The 25,290-nt window shown below is 41.5% G+C and overlaps 1 protein-coding gene across 1 annotated transcript; it reads right to left on the reverse strand.

The window, feature by feature from the left end:
* Nucleotides 1-5,416: 5,416 nt before the first annotated feature.
* Nucleotides 5,417-7,639, reverse strand: sb:cb81 (mRNA decay activator protein ZFP36L1-like). Its single transcript, XM_062062142.1, has 2 exons — nt 7,406-7,639; nt 5,417-7,228 (listed from the first exon to the last, which is right to left on the reverse strand). Exons 1-2 carry the CDS (start codon nt 7,457-7,459, stop codon nt 6,185-6,187), a joined length of 1,098 nt encoding a protein of 365 aa, XP_061918126.1. The 5' UTR covers nt 7,460-7,639; the 3' UTR covers nt 5,417-6,184.
* Between the last annotated feature and the right edge of the window lie 17,651 nt (nt 7,640-25,290).

A 25,290-nucleotide genomic window follows, 5' to 3' on the forward strand; every position in this document is an offset into this window, starting at 1 on the left:
TACAAAAAGGTTGGGGACCACTGCTCTATAACACAAAGCTGACAGAAAGTGTTGTCTTTGAATATATATGTAAGATCTGTTTTTAGCATTTTTTCCAAATAAGAAAAATCAAAATGGCCCGCGCATACAAGCAAAAGTTTACAAACCAATTATCTAAAATATTAGAAAAAATATAATGCAAACAATGTTTAACTAGTTAGTTAGTTAATTTAAAAAAATACAAATATATAAACCACATTACGAATTAATTAATTTGGAAAATTACAACAACAAGAATAAACACTGTGCAAAAAACATTAATATTTTCGCACAGGCAGACTTTTTGACACACTAGATTGAATGAATGACTAAATGAATGATATTCTGTATTGTCATTGCTTTCAGGAAGACCTTGACATGCAGTTCAGCAGCACCGGAAATATCAGCAGCATATTTTAAAATGACAATAAATAAAAACTAGAGAGCACAATATAAAAATATGCAATATTGTTTGATTGATTGATACTTTTATTAGTAGATTGCACAGTACAGTACATATTCCGTACAATTGACCACTAAATGGTAACACCCCAATAAGTTTTTCAACGTGTTTAAGTCGGGGTCCACGTTAATCAATTCATGGTAAAACAAGTGGGACACATATGCCGTTATACAATCGTAATATATGATTATCTTTATTATATTCTTACACGGGTAAAAACAAAATGAGTAGAAACGTAAAAAAAATATAAAAAAATCGGAATGTAATGAGAAAAAGTCATATTCCCATGTAAATATGATCCTTGAGCAGAGACCACTGACACGCATGAAAGAAAGGTAAAAATGCAAATAACGGCCAAATATGCAAACACTTCAACACATGTTTATGTCAATCACCTCCTTGAAACTACAAATTTGCCTGAATCTATTAACTACGCGGCCACCGCTGCTGCTCACTGCTCCCCTCACCTCCCAGGTGGTGATCAAGGGTGATGGATCAAATGCAGAGAATAATTTCGCCACATCTAGTGTGTGTGTGGCAATCATAGGTACTTTAACTTTAACTTTATACTTGTTTAACACCTTAATCAAGGCCAAATGTGTAACATTGATGTCATTTACTAAACGTCCACCAGATGACAGCACAAACAAAAATTTGTCCATATATAAAGTCTTCTTTATCCCACTTAAAAAAACATATATTGTATTCGTTTTGAGAATGAAAACTATCAAAATGGCCCTAGAATTCTTCATAAATATAACTAGATATAAGAGGGTGAACAAGGGGTGCACACATTTTTTTTAGATTTTTATTTGTCCCGATTGTGTAATCGATTCATAATTTTCAAAAAAAATCAATTAAAAAACTATTATAACAATGCCATTTTTAAAATACGTTTTTAGGCCATCTCCCTGCAACCAAAATGCGCTTTTCTAACCTGCAACTTATAGAAAAGGTTTCATTATATTTACCAAGCCAAATAAAACATTGCGAGGATTGGTTTGAATCGAGAATAGATTCTGAATCGAATCGCCAACCCAGGAATCGGAATCGGATTGAATCGTCAAAGTGCTTAAGACATTCACACCCCTACAATAAATCTGCGTTCAAAGAACTCCGGCTTATTAGTGATTACCAGAGCCCAAAAAAAGTCTGCGGGCTATAGAGAATTTTCTATTGGGGCTCCAGTACTATGGAATGCCCTCCCGGTAACAGTTAGAGATGCTACCTCAGTAGAAGCATTAAAGTCCCATCTTAAAACTCATATACTTTAGCCTTTAAATAGACCCCCTTTTTAGACTAGTTGATCTGCCGTTTCTTTTCTTTTCTCCTCTGCCCCCCTCTCTCTTGTGGAGGTGGGCGGGGGGGTGCACAGGTCCGGTGGCCATGGATGAAGTGCGGCTGTCCAGAGTTGGGACCCGGGGTGGACCACTCGCCTGTGCATCGGTCGGGGACATCTCTGCGCTGCTGACCCGTCTCCACTCGGGATGGTTTCCTGCTGGCCCCACTATGGACTGGACTCTCACTATTATGTTAGATCCACTATGGACTGGACTTTCACAATACCATGTCAGACCCACTCGACATCCATTGCCTTCGGTCTCCCCTAGAGGGGGGTTTCCCACATTCGCGGTCCTCTCCAAGGTTTCTCATAGTCATTCACATCGACGTCCCACTGGGTTGTGAGTTTTTCCTTGCCCTTATGTGGGATCTGTTCCGCGGATGTCGTTGTGGCTTGTGCAGCCCTTTGAGACACTTGTGATTTAGGGCTATATAAATAAACATTGATTGATTGGTTGATTGATACTAAATATATCACTTTTTTTTTTTAAACCTAAAAGTAGCTACAATAAGATAACGCATTCAAATGTGGTAAGCATTCATAATTGAATTGATTAACGTGGACCCAGACTTAAACAAGTTGAAAAACGTATTGGGGTGTTACCATTTAGTGGTCAATTGTACAGAATATGTACTGTACTGTGCAATCTACTAATAAAAGTCTCAGTCAATCAATCAATCAAAGATATTTGACATGCAAAGACGAGTTGTTAAAAACAGACAAGTCACTTTTTTTCCTTTTTAAAAAAAACAAAACATCTGTGTCTACAATGAGCCAAATGCCTCATCATTGTTTGATATGGTTGTAATACCTCACATTTGCCAGGAGAGGGGGCTAGTCGCATATGTGGTGTAGCGCAGCTAATGAGGAAGAATAATAAATCCTGTCATTGAAGACAACGTCAGCTCAAAGTCTATATCACAGGTCAGTATAAAGTATCCATAAGTTACATTGATAACGTTATTAGTTAAGAATGCTGAGGGTGTAAAGAAACAATTACATGTTAAAAGTAATGATCTTGTCCAAGGTGTTTTGTAGAGCATTGAAAGATATATGCTAACCTGCTAATGCTATTGATTGATTGATTGAAACTTGTATTAGTAGATTGCACAGTACAGTACATATTCCGTACAATTGACCACTAAATGGTAACACCCCAATAAGTTTTTCAACTTATTTAAGTTGGGGTCCACGTTAAATAATTCATGGTAAGAATGCTAACAGGCTTGTAGAAAGTTTATAGTGTGTAATACTTTGGGAGAGGCTAATCTAAAACAGCAAATGGCCTATAAATGTACTTTTTTCTACTAGCGTCAATAAACATTTGTGTACAATCAAATATTTACTGGGTTTCAATGGATTTTGTGGAGAAAATGTCTTAATATTAGAAATGTTGTAGTAGTGATGCAAAGTTTAGAATTAGATTCATGTTGTGAACTGACAGGATTGGTGAATGTAAACAACCCTGCTGTTATTGTAGTTGAATTAGTTTAATTACACCTGGATGTCTCATTTCCTTCAATGTTGTGTATCACAAGCACATGTTCTGACCTTGACAATCAAGTACACTGCAAGAAAATCACTGGAGAAATAAGAAACCTATCATTTATTTTCAATATACAACACATTGTGCCTTAAACAGGAAAGTTGAGGTGGTGGTGAAAGTCACAAAAATGGCAAAAGTCACAACACAACAACATAAAGACACAACACCACAACTTCAGCCACAACACAAGTGACGACTCAACGGTGACCATGGATTTTTGTTGCATTGTGGCTTTATGTTGTTGTGTTGTGGCTTTATGTTGTTGTGTTGTGGCTTTATATTGTTGTGTTGTGGCTTTATGTTGTTGTGTTGTAGCTTTATATTGTTGTGTTGTGGTTTTATATTGTTGTGTTGTGGCGTTATATGGTTGTGTTGTGGCTTTATGTTGTTGTGGCTTTATATTGTTGTGTTGTGATTTAATGTTGTTGTGTTGTGGCTTTATGTTGTTGTGTTGTTGCTTTATGTTGTGGCTTTATTTTGTTGTTTTATGTTGTTGTGTTGTGGCTTAATGTTGTTGTGTTGTGGCTTTATGTTGTTGTGTTGTGGCTTAATGTTGCTGTGTTGTGGCTTTATGTTGTTGTGTTGTGGCTTTATTTTGTTGTTTTTTATGTTGTTGTGTTGTGGCTTTATGTTGTTGTTTTATGTTGTTGTGTTGTGGCTTTATGTTGTTGTGTTGTGGATGTGTTGTTGTGTTGCTTTACGTTGTTGTGTTGTTGCTTTATGTTGTTGTGTTGTGTCTTAATTCCGTTGTGTTGTGGTGTGGCTTAATGTCGTTGTGTTGTGGCTTTATGTTGTTGTGTTGTGGCTTTATGTTGTTGCCTTAAGTTGTTGCTTCATGTTGTCGTTTTGTGGCTTTATGTTGTTGCTTTATGTTGTGGCTTTTGCAGTCATGTTGTGGCTAAAAGTTGTGTTAAAAAACCAAACCAAGCTTTGGGCTGCTAGTGGCCCCCGGGTCGCACTTTAGACAAGCCCTGCTCGACACATTCCATCACCGTAGTGTGCGCCGTGGATCACCGTTTTCCATGAACCCAAAGGTTGGAAACGTCCGACAAACGCACACACACAAACACACACACACACACACACACACACACACACACACACACACACACACACACACACACACACACACACACACACGCAATAACAGTCTTAAAGTTGCTTCCATGCAGAAGAATGACTTCAGGTCTACACCCCCCCCGCCCCCAGTCTGCCTGCACACATTAGCCTCATTCGCATACAGATGTTAGCCTGCAAAAGGAAAGCAGCGCAACACAAAGAGCCTGCAGGATTGGGGGGGTGGACGGGCGGGGAGTTGAAGGGCAGCCGAGGGATAGCCCTTGGCCTTTTTTAGGCCCCCTACCACCACCATACATACACACACACACGCACACACAAATGCTAAGCAGCCACGGGGGGTTGTGAGTGCTGACAACACACGTGCACACACACAGGTGTCCTGTAGATCAAGTCTTGTGTGACCGGCAGGGCGGCTTGTGTGAGCCTTCACCAAATGTAAAAAACTTTTAGTCCTTGTTCCACACACACACACACACACACACACACACACACACACACACACACACACACACACACACACACACACACACACACACACACACACACACACACACACACACAGAGAGTGGGTGTGTGAGTAGATGGAAATGCGTGTAGAGTATCCTAGTCTTTGTTACAACATCTGTTGGCCAAACATTCTCTTCACTGACACACACGCACAAAAGGAGGCGGGGCCACAGAAGAGAAAGAGTTCATCTTTATCTTCATTCACACACGCACACACACACACACACACACACACACACACACACACACACACACACACACACACACACACACACACACACACACACACACACAATGGTAATATTCCCCGGAGGGTTTTCTGCGTGTGGGAACGTTTGTGTCCTACTTTGACTTATGTGCCACCTTTGACCCCAGAGTGTGGGAGAGATTCCTCACATTTACACACAGGTGATTCATTGGATTTTTATTTTGAAAAAAAAAAAGGAAACAAGTGTACAAATATATTAAGATAGCGAGCACAGGGTGTAAACAACACTTAGAATCATGTCCATCAAGGCGGCGTACCAAACAACAAAACACAAGTTTTGCTTAAAAAAACCCAACAAATAAATAAGACTTTAATTTAACAACAAAGTTTGTCAACAAAAAAAAACATGATTTCATTTCAACTTGTTGGCTTTTGTCTGCCAATCGCAAGCTAACTTGTTAGCGACTAGCGAGCAGCGCGTCGTCGTGTCGTTAGCACGGCACGCTATTATGCTGGCGGCTATGTCGGAGAGGAGAGCGGACTCGTCGTCGACGGCGACAGGAAGCACTTCGACGAGTCGTGATTGACGCGGTAAGGCAACACGGAAACAGAATGCCAAAAGTAATCGTCTCCTCGTCTCCTCTCCAGCCGCCCGCTAAAGCACAAAGGCAAATAAATATGTGTGGAAAAGTCTAGACGCTAACGTAAAATAGCTAGGTTAATGTTAGCAAAACTGGCTAGGTGTGTGCTAGCTAAAAAAACCAAAACAAATTTTGTCTTAAAGCAGAGAGCAGGAAGTTCTACAGAACCCCCAGGTGGGCGGGACCGCCCCGCCCCGCCTCCCCACGTGAGTATACAACAGTATACAGCGGTAAGCGTGAAACAACGACACCAGCAGCGCTACAGCCGCCAGGACGTGATGCAATATGCACAAACGTAGGTCCGTTGACTCGGCGCCGTCACACAGAAGTCATGTGACCCAAAGGCAGAACGTTCGGAGTCAGAGCCCCCCCCCCATCCCTACTCGTCAGTGATAGACAGGCGGCTGAAGATGGGCAGGCGGCGCCCCTCGCAGCCTGGCGACTCTGTGCCGCTGGAGGCGGAGCTTAGGGAGCAGGAGGAGGCGTAGCCCTCCTCGGAGAGCGAGTCGGCCGAGGAGCAGCGCTGGAGGCCGAGCAGGGACGCCCGGCCGGGGGTCTGGTAGGCGAGGGCGGGGTACTCGGTGGCGGCGGCCGCGGCAAAGAAGCCGAGAGCCGAGTCGCTGTCTTGATTGGTGGCGGAAAAGGGGCGGGGGCACGGACGCAGTTGCCCCACCTCTGGGAAGAGTGGAGACAGGTCCGGGCTCTCCGAGGAGCAAGGCGACGGCGACACCGAGGAGGAGCGGCCGAAGAGCAGCGATGAGGCCCGCGAGTTGTCGACGGGCCGGAAGGCGCGGGCGGGCGATGAGGAGGAGAAGCCGGCGAAGCTGAGGCTGTGGCGCAGGGGAGGCGGCCTCAGCTTGCTCCTCTGGGGGGGCGGGGCCTGCAGCATCTCGTCGGCGTTGTGGATGAAGTGGCAGCGTGCGCCGTAGGGGCAGAAGCCGATGGTGTGGAAGGTGCGACACGGCTCCGTCTTGTATTTGGGATGGCGGCTCAGGCCGCGCAGCTCGTCCTCGCCGTGCGCAAACTGACACTTGGCGCCGTACTTGCACGTGCCGCTCTCCTCGAAGGTGCGGCACAGCTCCGTCTTGTAGCGCGTGGACATGTGCGGCGACGGCGGCGACAGCGGGGGTGTGAGCAGGCGGAGGCCCGGCGGGGGCGGAAGCGGTGGCACCTCGGCGAAGGCGCCCTCGATCATGCTGACCGAGCGGTCCATCCGGAAGGGGATGTGGCTGAGCGCCGAGCGAGGCAGCTGGCCGTCCCGCTTCCACTGGGGCCCGTCGTCCGGCCCCCAGCCCCAGCGGGGCGACTCCGCGTCGTTGAACTTGGAGTTGGGGAGCGTCACGGGGCACAGGGAATGACGGCGCTGGAAGCCGCGTGCTGGCTGGAGGCCGGCCGCCGCCTCCATCAAGTCCATGCCAAAGCTCTGAAGAAGAAGAAGAAGAAGTGAGTAGTTTGTCTTCAAAGAATAAAATAGAATAGAATATATCTTTATTGTCATTGTACAAAGAAATTGTAAGCAAAACTAATTTAGTGCAAATTCATAATAACACATAAAAACATAAGAACATAGATAAGCGAGAAGACGATGAAAAGTTCTCACCTTGACAAACTCCTGGTCCAACTCCAGGAAAGGAGTCAGGAAGTCCGAGGGCATGGTTGCACGCTGGAAGGTTCTTCCTCCAAAGTGGGTCCCAGGACTTGTCTCTGGCGGCGGGTCAGTCCCGTAGGATCGAGTGCGTGGCGTCTCCAGGAGGAAAGTTCCACGACCATCTGCTGGAATCTGCTTAAATAGTCGGGGGAGCCGCCCACGCACCCCCCCCCCCCCGCCCCCCACGGCCCCTGCTCCTCAGGGCAGGGAGGGGGGTTGCGGGCGCGTTAATGTGTGCTAATGTGTGTGTTGGAGGTGGGGGTCTGGCATTGTCAGCGGCCGCTGGGGGGCAGGGCGGGGTCCGAGCCAGAGATGAATGGAGCGACTTTTCTCCTCACTCACCAACTAATCCTTCAAGGTGCACTCGCCTCCTCCTCCTCTCACTTCAGTCCACATGCCAACATTGCACCTCTTATTTTGAACGTGGCGTCAAGTTCCGCGCAGTGTTGGCCTTCTGGAACGCACACCTTCAAGTGACGTGTCAACAACATGGTGGTCAGTTTGAAACGTTGAAACACAACTGACGTCTGTTATCACTCCAACACACTGTGCTCCGTGTGTGTGTGTGTGTGTGTGTGTGTGTGGTTTCCTCCTTACAGTTGGTAATTTTCTTACATCTTTTTTTAACTACAACAGTCAACTCTTGGTTTATCTCCTTCCTCATCTGACAAGCACGTCTCCTGCACTGTAAAAAAAAAAAACAGAGCCGTAAACCTGACGGTGAAAAATGGCTGCTCAGTTGCCAGTTTTGCCGTAGAAATAACGATGGTACCATTCTTTTATTTATCTGATTTTACAGTGAAAACAACAACTGGTACCTCTGTTGTCAGAATTTTAACGTGAAAAAAATTAATCGATTTTACGGTAAAAAGAAATAGCAGCTCAGTCGCCAGAATTTTACTGTAAAAATAACAATGTTTCCTCTTTTCCATTTACAGTAATGCACTGTAAAAACAACAACCGTAGATTTTAACGGGGAAAAAATGGCGGCTCAGTCACTAGAATTGTACTGTATGAATAACAGTGGTACCGTTTTTCCATTTACAGTAATGCACTGTGAAAAAAAGTCAGTAGATTTTACGGTAAAAAAAAAAATAGGTCAGTCGCCAGAATTTTACCGTACAAAAAACAATGGTACTGTTTTCCTTTTACAGTAATGCACTGGGACAACAACAATTGTAGATTTTAACGGAAAAAAATGGCGGCTCAGTCGCCAGAATTTTACCATAAAAGTAACAGCTGTACCATTTTTCCATTTACAGTAACGCACTGTAAAAACAACAACCGTATATTTTAACGTATTAATTTCACGTTTTGCACTGTGAAAAAAATCGGTAGATTTTACAGTAAAAAAAAAATAGGTTAGTCGCTAGAATTTTACTGTAAAAATAACAATCGGGCAGTTTTCCATTTACAGTAATGCACTGTGAAAAAAATCAGCAGACTTTACGGTAAAAAAAATAGATCAGTCACCAGAATCTTACTGTAAAAATAACAATGCTGTTTTCCATTTACAGTAAAGTAACAACCACTGTAGATTTTACAGTAAACAAATGGCAACTCAGTCACCAGAAATTTACCATAAAAGTAACAGCTGTACCATTTTTCCATTTACAGTAACGCACTGTAAAAACAACAACCGTATATTTTAACGGGGAAAAATACTGGCAGCTCAGTCGCCAGAATTTTACTGTAAAAGTAAAAGTGGTACCATTTTTCTATTTACAGTAATGCACTGTGACAACAACCGTAGATTTTAATGGGAAAAAATGGCGGCTCAGTCGCCAGAATTTTACTGTAAAAGTAAAAGTGGTACCATTTTTCTATTTACAGTAATGCACTGTGATAACAACCATAGATTTTAACGGGAAAAAATGGCAGCTCAGTTGCCAGAATTTTACAGTAAAAATAACAGTGGTATCGTTTTTCCATTTACAGTAATGCACTGTGAAAAAAATCAGTAGACTTTACAGTAAAAAAAAACAGGTTAGTCGCCAGAATTTTACTGTAAAATAACAATGGTGCAGTTTTCCATTTACAGTAATGCACTGTAAAAACAGCCACTGTAGATTTTACAGTAAAAATAATGACAACGGAGTCGCCAGAATTGTACTGTAAAAGTATCAGTGGCACCGTTTTTCCATTTACAGTAATGCACTGTGACAACAACAACCATAGCTTTTACAGTAAAAAAAAAATCTCCCAGTTTAGTCGCCAGAATTTTACTATAAAAGTAACAGCGGTACCGTGTTTTCATTAACAGTGACGTACTGTAAAAACAACAACCGTAGATGTTGCAGTAAAAAAAATGGCAACTCAGTCGCCAGAATTTTACCAGAAAAGTAACAGCTGTACCATTTTTCCATTTAAAGTACGCACTGTAAAAACAACAACTTAAGATTTTACAGTAAAAAAAACCCTCACGGTTTAGTCGCCAGAATTTTACTATAAAAGTAACAGTGGTACCGTTTTTCCATTTACAGTAATGCACTGTAAAAAACAATAACCATAGATTTTACAGTAAAAAAAATGGCAACTCAGTCGCCAGAATTTTATCAGCAAAATAACAATGGTAGTGTTTTTCCATTTACAGTAATGCATTGTGACAACAACAACCGTCGATTTTAACGGAAAAAAATGGCGGCTCAGTCGCCAGAATTTTACTGTAAAAATAACCTTTTAGTAATACCGTTTTGCACTGTGAAAAAAAATCAGTAGATTTTGCGGTAAAAAAAATAGGTCAGTCGCCAGAATTTTACTGTAAAAATAACAACGGTGCTGTTTTCCATTTACAGTAATGCACTGTAAAAACAGCCACTGTAGATTTTACAGTAAAAAAATGGCAACTCCGTCACCAGAATTTTACCATAAAAGTAACAGCTGTACCATTTTTACATTTACAGTAGATTTTACAGTTAAAAAAAACCCTTACAGTTTAGTCACCAGAATTTTACTGTACAAGTAACAGTGGTACCGTTTTTCCGTTTACAGTAACGCATTGTAAAAACAACAACCGTAAGTTTTACAGTAAAAAAAACACAGTTTATCACCAGAATTTTACTGTAAAAGTAACACTGGTACCTACACTAACGCACTGTAAAAACAGCCACTGTAGATTTTACAGTTAAAAAAATGGCAATTCAGTCGCCAGAATTTTACCATATAACAGCTGTAAAATGTTTCCATTTACAGTAACGCACTGTAAAAACAACAACCGTAGATTTTACAGTAAAAAAAAAATTCTGTTAAGTCGCGAGAATTCCATTTACAGTAACGTACTGTAAAAACAGCCACTGTAGATTTTACAGTAAAAAAAAAAGGCAACTCAGTCGCCAGAATGTTACCATAAAAGTAACAGTTGTACCATTTTTCAATTTACAGTAAAGCACTGTGGAAAAAAATCAGCAGATTTTTCGTTAAAAACATTTTTGACCAGAATTTTACTGTAAAATAACAATTGATCCGTTTTTTTTCATTTACAGTAATGCACCGTAAAAACAACAACCATGGATTTTAACGGGAAAAAAAACCTGGCACCTTAGTCGCCAGAATTTTACCATAAAAGTAACAGCTGTACCGTTTACAGTAATTTGCTGTAAAAAACTAATTTTAGGGGTAACATTTTGGCGACTGAGCTGCCAGTTCTTTTACCTTAAAATCTATGGCCGTAAACATTTTTTTAACAGTTTTACATTTGGAGGGGATCCTTGAAAGCAGCTAGTGTCCTCTGCAGTGGACATTTGTGTTCTGCATGCTTTTTCCCAAAAAGTGTAACTCAAATGTCTACTGCAGAGGACGCTGCTTCTTAGGAGAAGTGTTGGCAGCAAGCGTCAGTTGTCCTGTCGTTAGCAGCTCGCTCAGCTAGCCGCCAAGGGCGTATTCGCACAAAGCAATCCGTGTCCACTTGAAAGTCTGCTACGTCTGGTCAGTGCTCTGATGCGGATTCAACTTCAGATGCCATCGCTCCTCGCCAGTTCTTAATGGTGACTTCCAGTTCACAAGGAGTCAATCTGAGCCCTAGAATCTGTGCCAGTGTGAGTGCAAGTGAAGAGGAAGTGCTTGGAAAAGGGACTTCCTGTCCCACTACAAGACACAAACTTTTCTTCTCTACATACAAGACGAACGTTTTATAAAGTATCTTTTCACTTTGACTGAAGTTCTGATCCAAGCATCTTGAGCACTTTGGCTCCTTGCATTGTGCAGTTTGGGGTCCCGGCCCAGCACGTCTTGGCCTCTTTGTTGGGGCCGGCAAGACAAGAGGTCCATTGTCCGCACGCCGCTCCATATGTTGTCCCGCACGCAGCCTGAATGATGGACCACGCTCTCCCATCATGCACTGCTCCTGACATTTGGACAAAGATTTTACTCTTTGGACATGTTGTGACGTCATTGTGCAGTGATCTCACCGAACTATCATGTCACCAAACTATGATGTCACTGTGCTGTGATGTCACTGAACTATGGCGTCACTGTGCTATGATGACATTGTGTTGTGACGTCACTGTGTCATTATTGTTATGATGTCACAGTGCTATGTCATGTTATGATTTCACAATGCTATGGTGTTATGTCACAGTGCTATGATGTCATGATATGATGTCACAATGCTATGATGTCATTATGTTATGATTTCAAAGAGCTACGACGTCACTGCTATGATGTCACTGTGCTATGATGTCACAGAACTATGATGTCATTGTGCTATGATGTAATTGTGCTATGATGTCACAGTGCTATGATGTCATTATATGTCACAGTGCTATGATGTCATGTTATGATGTCACTGCGCTACGATGTCTCAGAACTATGATGCCATTCTGCTATGATGTCACAATGCTATGATGTCATTATGTTATGATGTCACAGAGCTATGTCATGTTATGATTTCACAATGCTATGGTGTTATTATGTTATGATGTCACAGTGCTATGTCATGTTATGATGTCACAATGCTAGGTGTCATTATGTTATGATGTCCCAGTGCTATGTCATGTTATGATTTCACAATGCTATGGTGTTATGTCACAGTGCTATGATGTCATGATATGATGTCACAATGCTATGATGTCATTATGCTATGATGTCATCTTATGATGTCACTGCACTACGATGTCTCAGAACTATGATGTCATGATTGATTGGACTATCGGGTGAGTTGGGTACCCAAGGCCTCACGTACAGGTTGTGTTGTGTTGGGAGGATGTTCTGAGATGGGGGACACCGAGCTCGTCGTGTCACCCTGCGCCTCGGGCGAGTTGAAGCCCGCCATATTGGTAGGACTAGCCAAAAATTGAGACACCGGTTTTACTAGAGGTGTACCAGCTCGCTCGGACAGGTGGCCTCTGGCAATGGTAATAATCCTTTTGCAGGTCCACCTACGCAACAAATGTCACAACCTTTACTTCCTCTAGAACAGTGTTTTTCAACCTTTTTTGAGTTAAGGCACAGTTTTGTCATTGAAAAAATCCGGCGGCAAACCACCAGCGGAAATCATAAAAAAAATGAAAGTCAGTAGTCGATATTGACAATAAAAAGTTGTTCTTGCAATTGTTGGATATGACTTTAAACCATAACCAAGCATGCATCAATATAGCTCTTGTCTCAAAGTAGGTGTACTGTCATGACCTGTCACATCACGCCCTGACTTATTTGGAGTTTTTTTGCTGTTTTCATGTGTGTAGTGTTTTAGTTCTTGTCTTGTGCACCTATTTTGGTGTCTTTTCCTGTTTTGTTTGAGCGATTTTCCCCGCACCTGCTTTGTTTTGGCAATCAAGAATATTTAAGTTGTGCGGACGCTATCGTTCTTTGTGGAGACATTGTTGATTGTCATTTTCATTACGGATGTACTTTGTGCATCCACACGCTGTAAGTCTTTGCTGTCGTCCAGCATTCTGTTTTTGTTTACTTAGTAGCCAGTTCAGATTTAGTTTTGTTTTGCATAGCCATCCCTAAGCTTCAATGCCTTTTCTTAGGGGCCTTTTGTTTATTTTTGGTTTAAGCATTAGATAGCTTTTGACCGCTGTCGCCTGCATATTGTGATCACTACAAACCATCGTCGTCGTTCCCGACATCTACAAAGTAAATTAGCTACCTGCTGCCACCTACTGATATGGAAGAGTACCACACGGTTACTCTGCCGAGCTCTAGACAGCACCGACACTCAACAACACATTATTTGCGGATTATAATTACCGTATTTTTCGGAGTATAAATCGCTCCGGAGTATAAGTCGCAACGACCGAAAATGCACAATAAAGAAGGAAAAAAACATATAAGTCGCACTGGAGTATAAGTAGCATTTTTGGGGGAAATTTATTTGATAAAACCCAACACCAAGAATAGACATTTGAAAGGCAATTTAAAATAAATAAAGAATAGTGAACAACAGGCTGAATAAGTGTACGTTATATGAGGCATAAATAACCAACTGAGAACGTGCCTGGTATGTTAACGTAACATATTATGGTAAGAGTCATTCAAATAACTATAACATATAGCAGTGGTTCTCAACCTTTTTTCAGTGATGTACCCCCTGTGAAAATTTTTTTAATTCAAGAACCCCCTAATCAGAGCAAAGCATTTTTGATTAAAAAAAAGAGATGAAGTAAAATACAGCACTATGTCATCAGTTTCTGATTTATTAAACTGTATAACAGTACAAAATATTGCTCATTTGTAGTGGTCTTTCTTGAACTATTTGGAAAAAAATATATAAAAATAACTTAAAACTTGTTGAAAAATAAACAAGTGATTCAATTATAAATAACGATTTGTACACATGGAAGTAATCATCAACTTAAAGTGCCCTCTTTGGGGATTGTAATAGAGATCCATCTGGATTTATGAACTTAATTTTAAACATTTAATCACAAAAAAATAAATCTTTAACATCAATATTTATGGAACATGTCCACAAAAAATTTAGCTGTCAACACAGAATATTGTATTGTTGCATTGTTGCATTGTAATGAATGGAATAGCCTACTTGATTTGATGTTCAGTTTATGAACTTACATTCATATTTTGTTGAAGTATTATTCAATAAATATATTTATAAAGGATTTTTGAATTGTTGCTATTTTTAGAATATTTAAAAAAAATCTCACGTACCCCTTGGCATGCCTTCAAGTACCCCCAGGGGTACGCGTACCCCCATTTGAGAACCACTGACATATAGAACATGCTATACGTTTGCCAAACAATCTGTCACTCCTAATCGCTAAATCCCATGAAATCTTATACGTCTAGTCTCTTACATGAATGAGACAAATAATAATATTTGATATTTTACGGTAATGTGTTAATAATTTCACACATAAGTCGCTCCTGAGTATAAGTCGCACCCCCGGCCAAACTATGAAAAAAACTGCGACTTATAGTCCGAAAAATACGGCACTGGTTAGCAAAAAATATTTTTAAACCAAATAGGTGAAATTCCATAATCTCCCACGGCACACCAGACTGCATCTCACGGCACACTAGCCGCGGCACAGTGGTTGAAAAACACTGCTATAGAATCTAGATAGTCTGTTTACTTTTAGGGGTCCCCATTAGCAATGCGCTTTAAAAACAAAATCGGACAAATCAGATTCGATGACCACAATCCTGCCCCAGTTCTAACACAGTATACAATATGTGTGTAATACCTCTCTGACATTGTTCCTGTTTGTCTTGTACCTAATGTACTGACCTGATGAGCAGTTTGCCCCGAGAGGAAAGGTTGTGTGTGCCTGTTGCTATCTTCACACACACTTCACTTCTTCCTTTCAGCAGCACAGCCGAGCACACGCACACACCAACTTCCTTCTCCACATGGGCTCTGTGTGTGTGTGTGTTTGTGTGTGTGTGTGTATGAGGAGGGTGGGGGTCAAGGGTGGCCAAACAAGCGTTCACTGGATTATGTTTTGACAAAAGAAGAACACCCCTCCCTGGCTGTAATTTTCCCGCCAAACAGTTTCCTGTTTCATGGAATCTGGTATACACACACACACACTCACACAAACACACACTGGACTTATGATGGGCCAGCTGCTCACTTCAATTAAACATTACAGTGGGCAGGGGACCCCCCCTCAAGGGGGGGGGGGGGGGCATTAGATAGATAGATAGAAAACAAACAAAAACTTTGTTACACACGTTTTCCTTGTGTTCATTTGTATATTCATATTTGCACTGACATGAAGTGTGTGTGTGTGTGTGTGTGTGTGTGTGGGACAAGGTTGATAAAGCCTATAACGACATATAGGATAATCTCAGCAGACGAGATGTAACTGTTCACCGTGTGTGTGTTTAAATGTGTGTGTGTGTCTGTGTGCGGTTAGTGTGTGGTAATGTGAGAGTGAGGACGGCTTAACGAACACAGCTGCTGTCAGTTGGAGTGAGCACACAGCAACCCTTCTGCATGTGGTTTACTCTGGGCGTGCACGTGCGTGTGTGTGTGTGTTTGCACGTAACACACACTGGACACTTAATTAGGTAGAGGATCCGACACAATACAGCAGGTATGTATCTTCTATGTACACATGCAGGTCAATTCAAGTCAGAATTAGTGTTGACCCGTAACTAATACGTTTTGGTACAGAAACAATGTGTTTTGATACACTTTTCAAAATAAAGGGCACCACAAAAAATGTCATTGTTGGCTTTATTTAACAGAAAATATTGTGATGCATTAAACATACGTTTCTTATTGCAATCAAAGAAGAATTTTGTCATGAAATAAGATGTTGAACATACAACTTGTCTTTTAGTAGTAAGTACCCTATTTTTCGGACTATAAGTCACAGTTTTTTTTCATAGTTTGGCCGGGGGTGCGACTTATACTGAGGAGCGACTTATGTGTGAAATTATTAACACATTAGCGTAAAATATCAAATAATATTATTTAGCTCATTCACGTAAGAGACTAGACCATACTTGCCAACCCTCCCGTTTTTAGCGGGAGAATCCCGGTATTCAGCGCCTCTCCCGACAACCTCCCTTCTCCCGACAAACTCCCGGTATTCAGCCGGAGCTGGAGGCCACGCCCCCTCCAGCTCAATGCGGACCTGAGTGGGGGCAGCCGTTCTCACGTCCGCTTTCCCAGCAGCTTGCCTGCCCAATGACGTCATAACATCTACGGCTTTTAGAGAGTAGAGTGCACAACAAGGAGAGAGAGTTCTTGGTTTCTTATGTGGGTTTATTGTTAGGCAGTTTCATTAACGTCCTCCCAGCGCGGTAACAACACACAACAACAGCAGTCACGTTTAGTCTACCGTAAAGCAGTTCGTTTGCCGTAAACAGCAATGTTGTGACACTCTTAAACAGGACAATACTGCCACCTACTGGATAGCCTGCAGAACACTGAAATTCAAGTATGTCTTTTATTTATATGTATAATAAAATAAAAAATAAAAATAAAATATATATATAGCTAGAATTCACTGAAAGTCAAGTATTTCATACATATATATATATACATATATATATATATATATATATATATATATATATATATATATATATATATATACATATATATATATATATATATATGTATATATATATATATATATATATATATATATATATATATATATAATATATATGGGAAATACTTGATTTGGTGAATTCTAGCTGTAAATATACTCTCCTCTTAACCACGCCCTTGGCCACACCCCAACCACGCCTCCCGCCCCAAACACGCCCCCCCCCCCCACGCTCTGATATTCGGGAGTCTCCCGGGAAAAATGAGAGGGTTGGCTAGTATGACGCTATCAAGCGCCATTCATTCAAAACTCGCGGGCTGCACTAACATCAAATTTCCACATTAAAGTGCGTGCCGGTGCGTGTGTCGGAGACCCCTGGTTAACATAGCACAAAGCATTTAAGCTTTTTATGCAGTGTTTTTCATTTTAAAAATTTTTTTGTGGCTCCCATTACTTTCTTTAATTTGTGAAACTTGCCAAAATGGCTCTTTGAGTGGTAAAGGTTGCCGACCCCTGGACTAGACGTATAAGATTTCATGGGACTTAGCGATTAGGAGTGACAGATTGTTTGGTAAACGTATAGCATGTTCTATATGTTATAGTTATTTGAATGACTCTTACCATAATATGTTACGTTAACATACCAGGCACGTTCTCAGTTGGTTACTTATGCCTCATATAACGTACACTTATTCAGCCTGTTGTTCACTATTCTTTATTTATTTGAAATTGCCTTTCAAATGTCTATTCTTGGTGTTGGCTTTTATCAAATCAATTTCCCCAAAAAATGCGACTTATACTCCAGTGCGAGTTATATATGTTTTTTTCCTTCTTTATTATGCATTTTCGGCCGGTGCGACTTATACTCCGAAAAATACGGTAAACAAACAAAGGCTCCTAATTAGTCTGCTGACGTATGCAGTAACATATTGTGTCATTTCTCATTCTATGGTTTTGTCTACATTATGATGGATTATTAACGGACTTGTTCATTTACTGTTAATATCTGCTTACTTCCTATTTTAACATGTTCTATCTACACATCTGTTCAAATGTAATAATCACATATTTTTCTGTTGTTTGATACTTTACATTAGTTTTGATACTACAAATTTGGGTATTGATCCAATACCAAGTAGTTACACGGTCATACATTGGTCATAATTAAAGTTCTCCTGTGTCCTGGGACGTAGTTCCTGACTTTATAAACAAAAAAAAAGACAAAAGATTTTGAGATAATAACAAATATCAATGTAATCATTGTAGTATCGACTATATGTGGCTTGTGTATTTGGTATTGTTACTCGTTTGTTTAGCATTCAGGAGCGCTAGCTTGCTGTTAGCGGTTAGCTATTGTATCCTACGGTGTGTAGTGAAGCATGTTTAGCTATTCCTCGTCCTGCAGGGATGATACTGAAACGTACTTTATTTGGCGAGGATTGGTGATTTGGAAGTAGCTAAAACACTGTGGGGGGACGTTAGCCGGTAGCTAGCTACAGTCATGGTCAAAAGTTTACATACACTTGTGAAGGACATGTCATGGCTGTCTTGAATTTCCAATAATTGGGTCAGAAGTATACATACAGCAACATACGTTATCAATTTTGGTGATGTAGAAAAGTTACAATCAAATCAAATGAGCTTCATGGCATGGCCTCTTCACTTCATGTGAGTGATTATGATTGACGACACCTGTAGACATCTCTGAGCCCATTTAAATAGGGCTCATATGATGCAGTCATTAGACTCGGTTACAAACGCGACAATGGGAAAGTCAAAGGAACTCAGAACAGATCTGAAAAAACTAATCCTTGACTTGAACAAGTCAGGAAAGTCACTTAGAGCCATTCCAAAGCAGCTTAAGGTCTCAAGAGCAACTGTGCAGACAATTGTTCATAAGTAGAAAATGCATGGCACAGTTTTGTCACTGCCACGATCAGGAAGAAAACGCAAGCTATCACCTAGTGCTAAGAGAAAATTGGTTAGGAGGATCAAGAGTCAACCGAGAACCACCAAAAAGCAGGTCTGCAATGAATTGGAAGCTGCTGGAACACAGGTGTCAGTGTCCACAGTCAAGCGTGTTTTGCATCGCCATGGACTGAGAGGCTACCATGCAAGAAAGAAGCCCTTGCTCCAGAAGCCACACCTTAAGGCTCGTCTAAAGTTTGCTGCTGATCACACGGACACATATAAGACCTTTTGGAGGAAAGTTCTGTGGTCAGGTGAAACAAAAATTGAGCTGTTTGGCCACAATACCCAGCAATATGTTAGGAGGAGAAAAGGTGAGGCCTTTAATCCCAGGAACACCAGGCCTACCGTCAAGCATGGTGGTGGTAGTATTATGCTCTGGGCCTGTTTTGCTGCCAATGGTGCTTTACAGAGAGTAAATGGGACAATGAAAAAGGAGGATTACCTCCAAATTCTTCAGGACAACTTAAAATCATCAGCCCGGAGGTTGGGTCTTGGGCGCAGTTGGGTGTTCCAACAAGGACAATGACCCCAAACACACGTCAAAAGTGGTAAAGGAATGTTTAAATCCGGCTAGAATTAAGGTTTTAGAATGGCCTTCCCAAAGTCCTGACTTAAACTCCATTGAGAACATGTGGACAATGCTGAAGAAACAAGTCCATGTCAGAAAACCAACAAATTTAGCTGAACTGCACCAATTTTGTCAAGGGGAGTGGTCAAAAATTCAAGCAGAAGCTTGCCAGAAGCTTGTGGATGGCTACCAAAAGCACCTTATTGCAGTGAAACTTGCCAAGGTACATGTAAGCAAATTTTAACATGGCTGTATGTATACAGATTTGGTCACCTTCTCAGTAGACCCATAATAAATTCATAAAAGAACCAAACTTCATGAATGTTTTTTGTGACCAACAAGTATGTGCTCCAATCACTCTATCACAAAAAAAATAAGAGTTGTAGAAATTATTGGAAACTCAAGACAGCCATGACATTATGTTCTTCACGAGTGTATGTAAACTTTTGACCGCGACTGTATGTTTTAAAGCACCGTTTGCAGAGCGGCGCTTCCGTGCTTCGCCTTCATCGTCAGTTTTGAAGCCGATATATGTATATATTCGCCCTCTTCTGTCTCCACCATGTTTTCGCTTGTTGTTTCCCTGTGTGTGTGTTGACTCACATGCGCCTCGGCACACGTGCTATCACGTCTTTAGGGGGAAAAAAAGTACCAGTATTTTTTAAAGGAAGTATAGTACCTTTTTTAATTCATCAGTACAGCAATACCTTACTGGTACACCTGGGGGTCAGCAACCCGCAGCTCTCAAGCCTAGTGGCTCCCCGGAGCCTTCTCAAAAATGTATGAAAATGAAAAAAGATGGTAGAAAACATATTTTTTATTTTGATAAACGCAAATCGTCCTAATTGTGAGAAAGCCCAGTGTTTAATATGTTTGTGTTTATGCTTCACCGATGAAAGTATTTTGCCGAGCGCTGTGTTGTCCTACTAATTTCGGTGGTCCTTTAACTCACCGTAGTTGTGTGGCCTATGACAGTTGGTTTACATGTACAACTTTCTCCGACACTGCCACAGAAAGACGTGTTTCATGCCACTCCTTCTTTGTCTCATTTTGTCCAACAAACGTTTTATGCTGTGCGTGAACGCACAAAGATGAGCTTTGTTGATGTTATTGACTTGTGTGGAGTGCTAATCAGGCATATTTGGTCAGTGCACGACTGCAAGCTAATGCTAACAAGTAGAGATATCCGATAATATTGGGCTGCCGGTATTATCAGCCGATAAATGTTTTAAAATGTAATATCGGAAATTATCGGTATCTGTTCGGAAATTATCGGTATCGGTTTCAAAAAGTAAAATTTATGACTTTTTAAAACGCCGCTGTACGTAGTGGTACACGGACGTAGGGAGAAGTACAGAGCGCCAATAAACCTTAAAGGCACTGCCTTTGCGTGCCGGTCCAATCACATAATAACTACAGCTTTTCACACACACACAAGTGAATGCCATGCATACTTGGTCAACAGTCATACAGGTCACACTGAGGGTGACCGTATAAACAACTTTAACACTGTTACAAATATGTGAACCCACACCAAACAAGAATGACAAACACATTTCGGGAGAACATCCGCACCGTAACACAACATAAACACAACAGAACAAATACCCAGAACCCCTTGCAGCACTAACTCTTCCGGGACGCTACAATATACAACCCCGCCCGCCCCCCTCAACCTCCTCATGCTCTCTCAGGGAGAGCATGTCCCAAATTCCAAACTGCTGTTTTGAGGCATGTTAAAATAAATAATGCACTTTGTGACTTCAATAATAAATATGGCAGTGCCATGTTGGCATTTTTTACCATAACTTGAGTTGATTTATTTTGGAAAACCTTGTTATATTGTTTAATGCATCCAGCGGGGCATCACAACAAAATTTTACATAATAATGTGTTAATTCCATGACTGTATATATCGGTATCGGTTGATATCGGAATCTGTAATTAAGAGTTGAACAATATCGGAATATCGGCAAAAAAGCCATTATCGGACATCTCTACTAACAAGCTATTTAGGATAATACAGACACTCACATTATGTGTTCCCTTCATTATAAGACTTATGGAAGGATTTTATTTTACTGCGGCTCCATACAGATTTGGTCCAAAATGGCTCTTTCAACATTTTGGGTTGCCGACCCCTCGGTGTACCGTACAACCCTGGTCAGAATTGTTGCTAATGTGAGGAAATCTAAAAAAAAATAAAATAATGTGTGCAAATTGTCTAATCTACTTATATTTCACCACATTTTCCATTATATTGTCAACTTTCAGCATGATATCCTATATCACCTCAAAGGAAATAGTAGTACATACTGTACCACACACACACACACACACACACACACACACACACACACGCACACACGCACGTGCAAGCAGTGTAATAAAGCGTGGACAGCTGGTGTTTTGGCGGGAAAATGGAGCAGCTGTCAGTGTCAAGACACACGTGACCCTGAGAGGATTTCCCCACACAAAGTAACAACACAATTGTTACTTTGTCAGTAAGAAGGACCACAACATCGTGGCCTTTGCGTCATGTTGCACCACACGTGTGTGCAGCGTCCGGATAAAATGTCTCCCAAAGGACACAAGGAGACTTATACACAAGTGCTAGTATGGGAATTGTTACTTGTGTTAGTGCTAGTATTGTTTCGTGTGCTTGGGAAAGGATGCTGCTAACTTGGGGGTAGCGTGGTAATAAAGGGTGAATAGTGAAAAGCATCCATTTATGGTGGTTCACTAAAGTCCCAAGAGACCCTCTGATGAAGACAATGAACACGTTTGACACCATCCAATGACCCGCCCCAACACACACACACACACACACACACACACACACACACACACACACACACACACACACACACACACACACACACACACACACACACACACACACACACACACACACACACACACACACACACACACACACACACACACACACACACACACACACACACACACACACACACTTGTCTAGTGGGAGTGTAACATTTCAAAATAAAAGTCTCACTGACACATGTCTGCCCTCAACACCAGGTACGTGGTCACTTATTAATCAATATCAGTGTTGCCAGTATTTCCCACTCGTTAGGGTTTGGTACCGTTCACGTTTGAACCGATACAGTGCCAATTCCCGGTACCTGGGAATCGATACCGGTACTCGACGGTGTGTTAATAAATGTTAATTGTTTGATAGTACAATTTTATTTGTTAATGTAACTAGAGATGTCCGATAATATCGGGCTGCCGATATTATCGGCTGATAAATGCTTTAAAATGTAATATCGGAAATTATCGGTATCGGTTTCAAAAAGTAAAATGTATGACTTTTTAAAACGCCACTGTACGGAGTGGTACACGGACATAGAAAAAAGTACAGCGCGCCAATAAACCTTACAGGCACTGCCTTGGCATGCCGGCCTATTCACATAATACCTACGGCTTTTCACACACACAAGTGAATGCAAGCATACTTGGTCAACAGCCATACAGGTCACACTGAGGGTGGCCGTATAAACAACTTTAACACTGTTACAAATATGCGCCACACTGTGAACCCACACCAAACAAGAATGACAAACACATTTCCGGAGAACATCCGCACCGTAACACAACATAAACACAACAGAACAAATACCCAGAACCCCTTGCAGCACTAACTCTTCCGGGACGCTACAATATACACCCTCCGCTACCCCCTACCCCCCTCCCCCACCTCAACACCGCCCACCTCAACCTCCTCATGCTCTTTCAGGGAGAGCATATTCCAAATTCCAAGCTGCTGTTTTGAGGCATGTTAAAAAAAATAATGCACTTTGTGACTTCAATAATAAATATGGCAGTGCCATGTTGGCATTTTTTTCCATAACTTGAGTTGATTTATTTTGGAAAACCTTGTTACATTGTTTAATGCATCCAGCGGGGCATCACAACAAAATTAGGCATAATAATGTGTTAATTCCACGACCGTATATATCGGTATCGGCTGATATCGGAATCGGTGATTAAGAGTTGGACAATATCGGAATATCGGATATCGGCAAAAAACCCACTATCAGACATCTCTAAATGTAACAACTAAAAATTAGCTGACTATGATAACTATGCTGTCCAGTTGTAATATATCAGTGTTTTTCAACCTTTTTTGAGCCAAGACACATTTTTTTAATTAAAAAAAATCCTGAGGCACACCACAAGCAGATATAAGCTAATATTTGCAAAAAATAACGTTTTCCACTTCGAACGTTAAGTATCTTGTCTTTGCAGTCTATTCAATCGAATATAGGTTGAAAAGGATTTGCAAATCATTGTATTCTGTTTTTATTTACCGTTTACACAACGTGCCAACTTAACTGGTTTTGGGTTTTGTACATTGCGGTCCTGTAGGAAACCCCGGCGTTAACTTGCACTGAGCCTAGTCTATAAAATCCGCTACACCTCCCTGATACCGAAGTACATGTCAAACTACTTCCATAACGTAAATGACCGCCATAACCACAACGTCAGGGGGAGTTCCACTAACCACGTTAAACCCAGATTCCGATCTAACAAAGGTCTTAACTCATTCTCCTTCTATGCCACATCAATATGGAATGCACTCCCAACAGGTGTAAAAGAAAGTGCATCTCTACCCTCCTTCAAAACCGCACTAAAAGAACACCTCCAGACAACTACAACCCTAGACTAACACCCTCCCCCCTCCACATCCCACCTCCCCGGATTGTAATTAATCAAATGTAAATAATCAAATGTATATACTTGTTCCCGGATTGTAAATAATTAAATGTATATACTCTGATGATGATTAACTTGTGTGATGACTGTATTATGCTGATAGTATATATTTTACCATGAATTAATTAACGTGTACCCCGACTTAAACAAGTTGAAAAACTTATTGGGGTGTTACCATTTAGTGGTCAATTATACGGAATATGCACTGTACTGTGCAATCTACTAATACAAGTCTCAATCAATCAATCAAACTTTCGCAAACGTTATCTTTTTAGCCTGTCAGCAGAGAATTTTGCCATATTCTTGTCCGCAGTGTCTACTTTGTCTCACATCCAAGTGTCTTTCTTAGCGTGGACAAGTAGTGATAATAACAATATTAATGGATTAGATTTATATCTATCGACGAGATACTCAAAGCCCTTTATTCATTAAAGTGAAGACAGACATGTGACGTGGTGTGTGCTTATTTATGTTAGCTGTCAGTACAAACAGCAAGAAGTCAAGAGTTGTTTTTTTGTTGGAAGGTTCTTAGGCCAATGCCGCAGGTTGCCTGTCCATCTGTAGCTTCTAGAACATTCTACTTGTCTTTTGCACTTTGTGCTCTCACTTTCCCACCCTCGTGTCTTTGTGGCTTTCTTTCTCCCGCTCCCTCCCCCACTTCTCCCAGCGCCACGCTCCATCGGGAGCGCCACAAAGCTCAAGCTGCCTTAGCAACCGGGGCGCCGCTGCCTCTGCCCCGGCAACAGGCGATGGCCGGGCCTGCTGAACTCTGACCCCATCACAGCTGCTCAGCCGTCCCATATCCCACAATGCCCTGCTCTCCCCGTGACAAGGGCGGGGGGACGGTTGGTGCTTACATGTGGAAGAAGCGAAGAGGAGCGGAAAGACGGAGAAAAGTATCAATCAGTCAATCAATGTTTATTTATATAGCCCTAAATCACAAGTGTCTCAAAGGGCTGCACAAGCCACAATGACATCCGCGGTACAGAGCCCACATAAGGGCAAGGAAAAACTCACCCCAGGGGGACGTCAATGTGAATGACTATGAGAAACCTTGGAGAGGACCGCATATGTGGGTAACCCTCCGT

This window comes from Entelurus aequoreus, linkage group LG10, assembly GCF_033978785.1.
Source record: "Entelurus aequoreus isolate RoL-2023_Sb linkage group LG10, RoL_Eaeq_v1.1, whole genome shotgun sequence".
NCBI classification, from domain to species: domain Eukaryota; kingdom Metazoa; phylum Chordata; class Actinopteri; order Syngnathiformes; family Syngnathidae; genus Entelurus; species Entelurus aequoreus.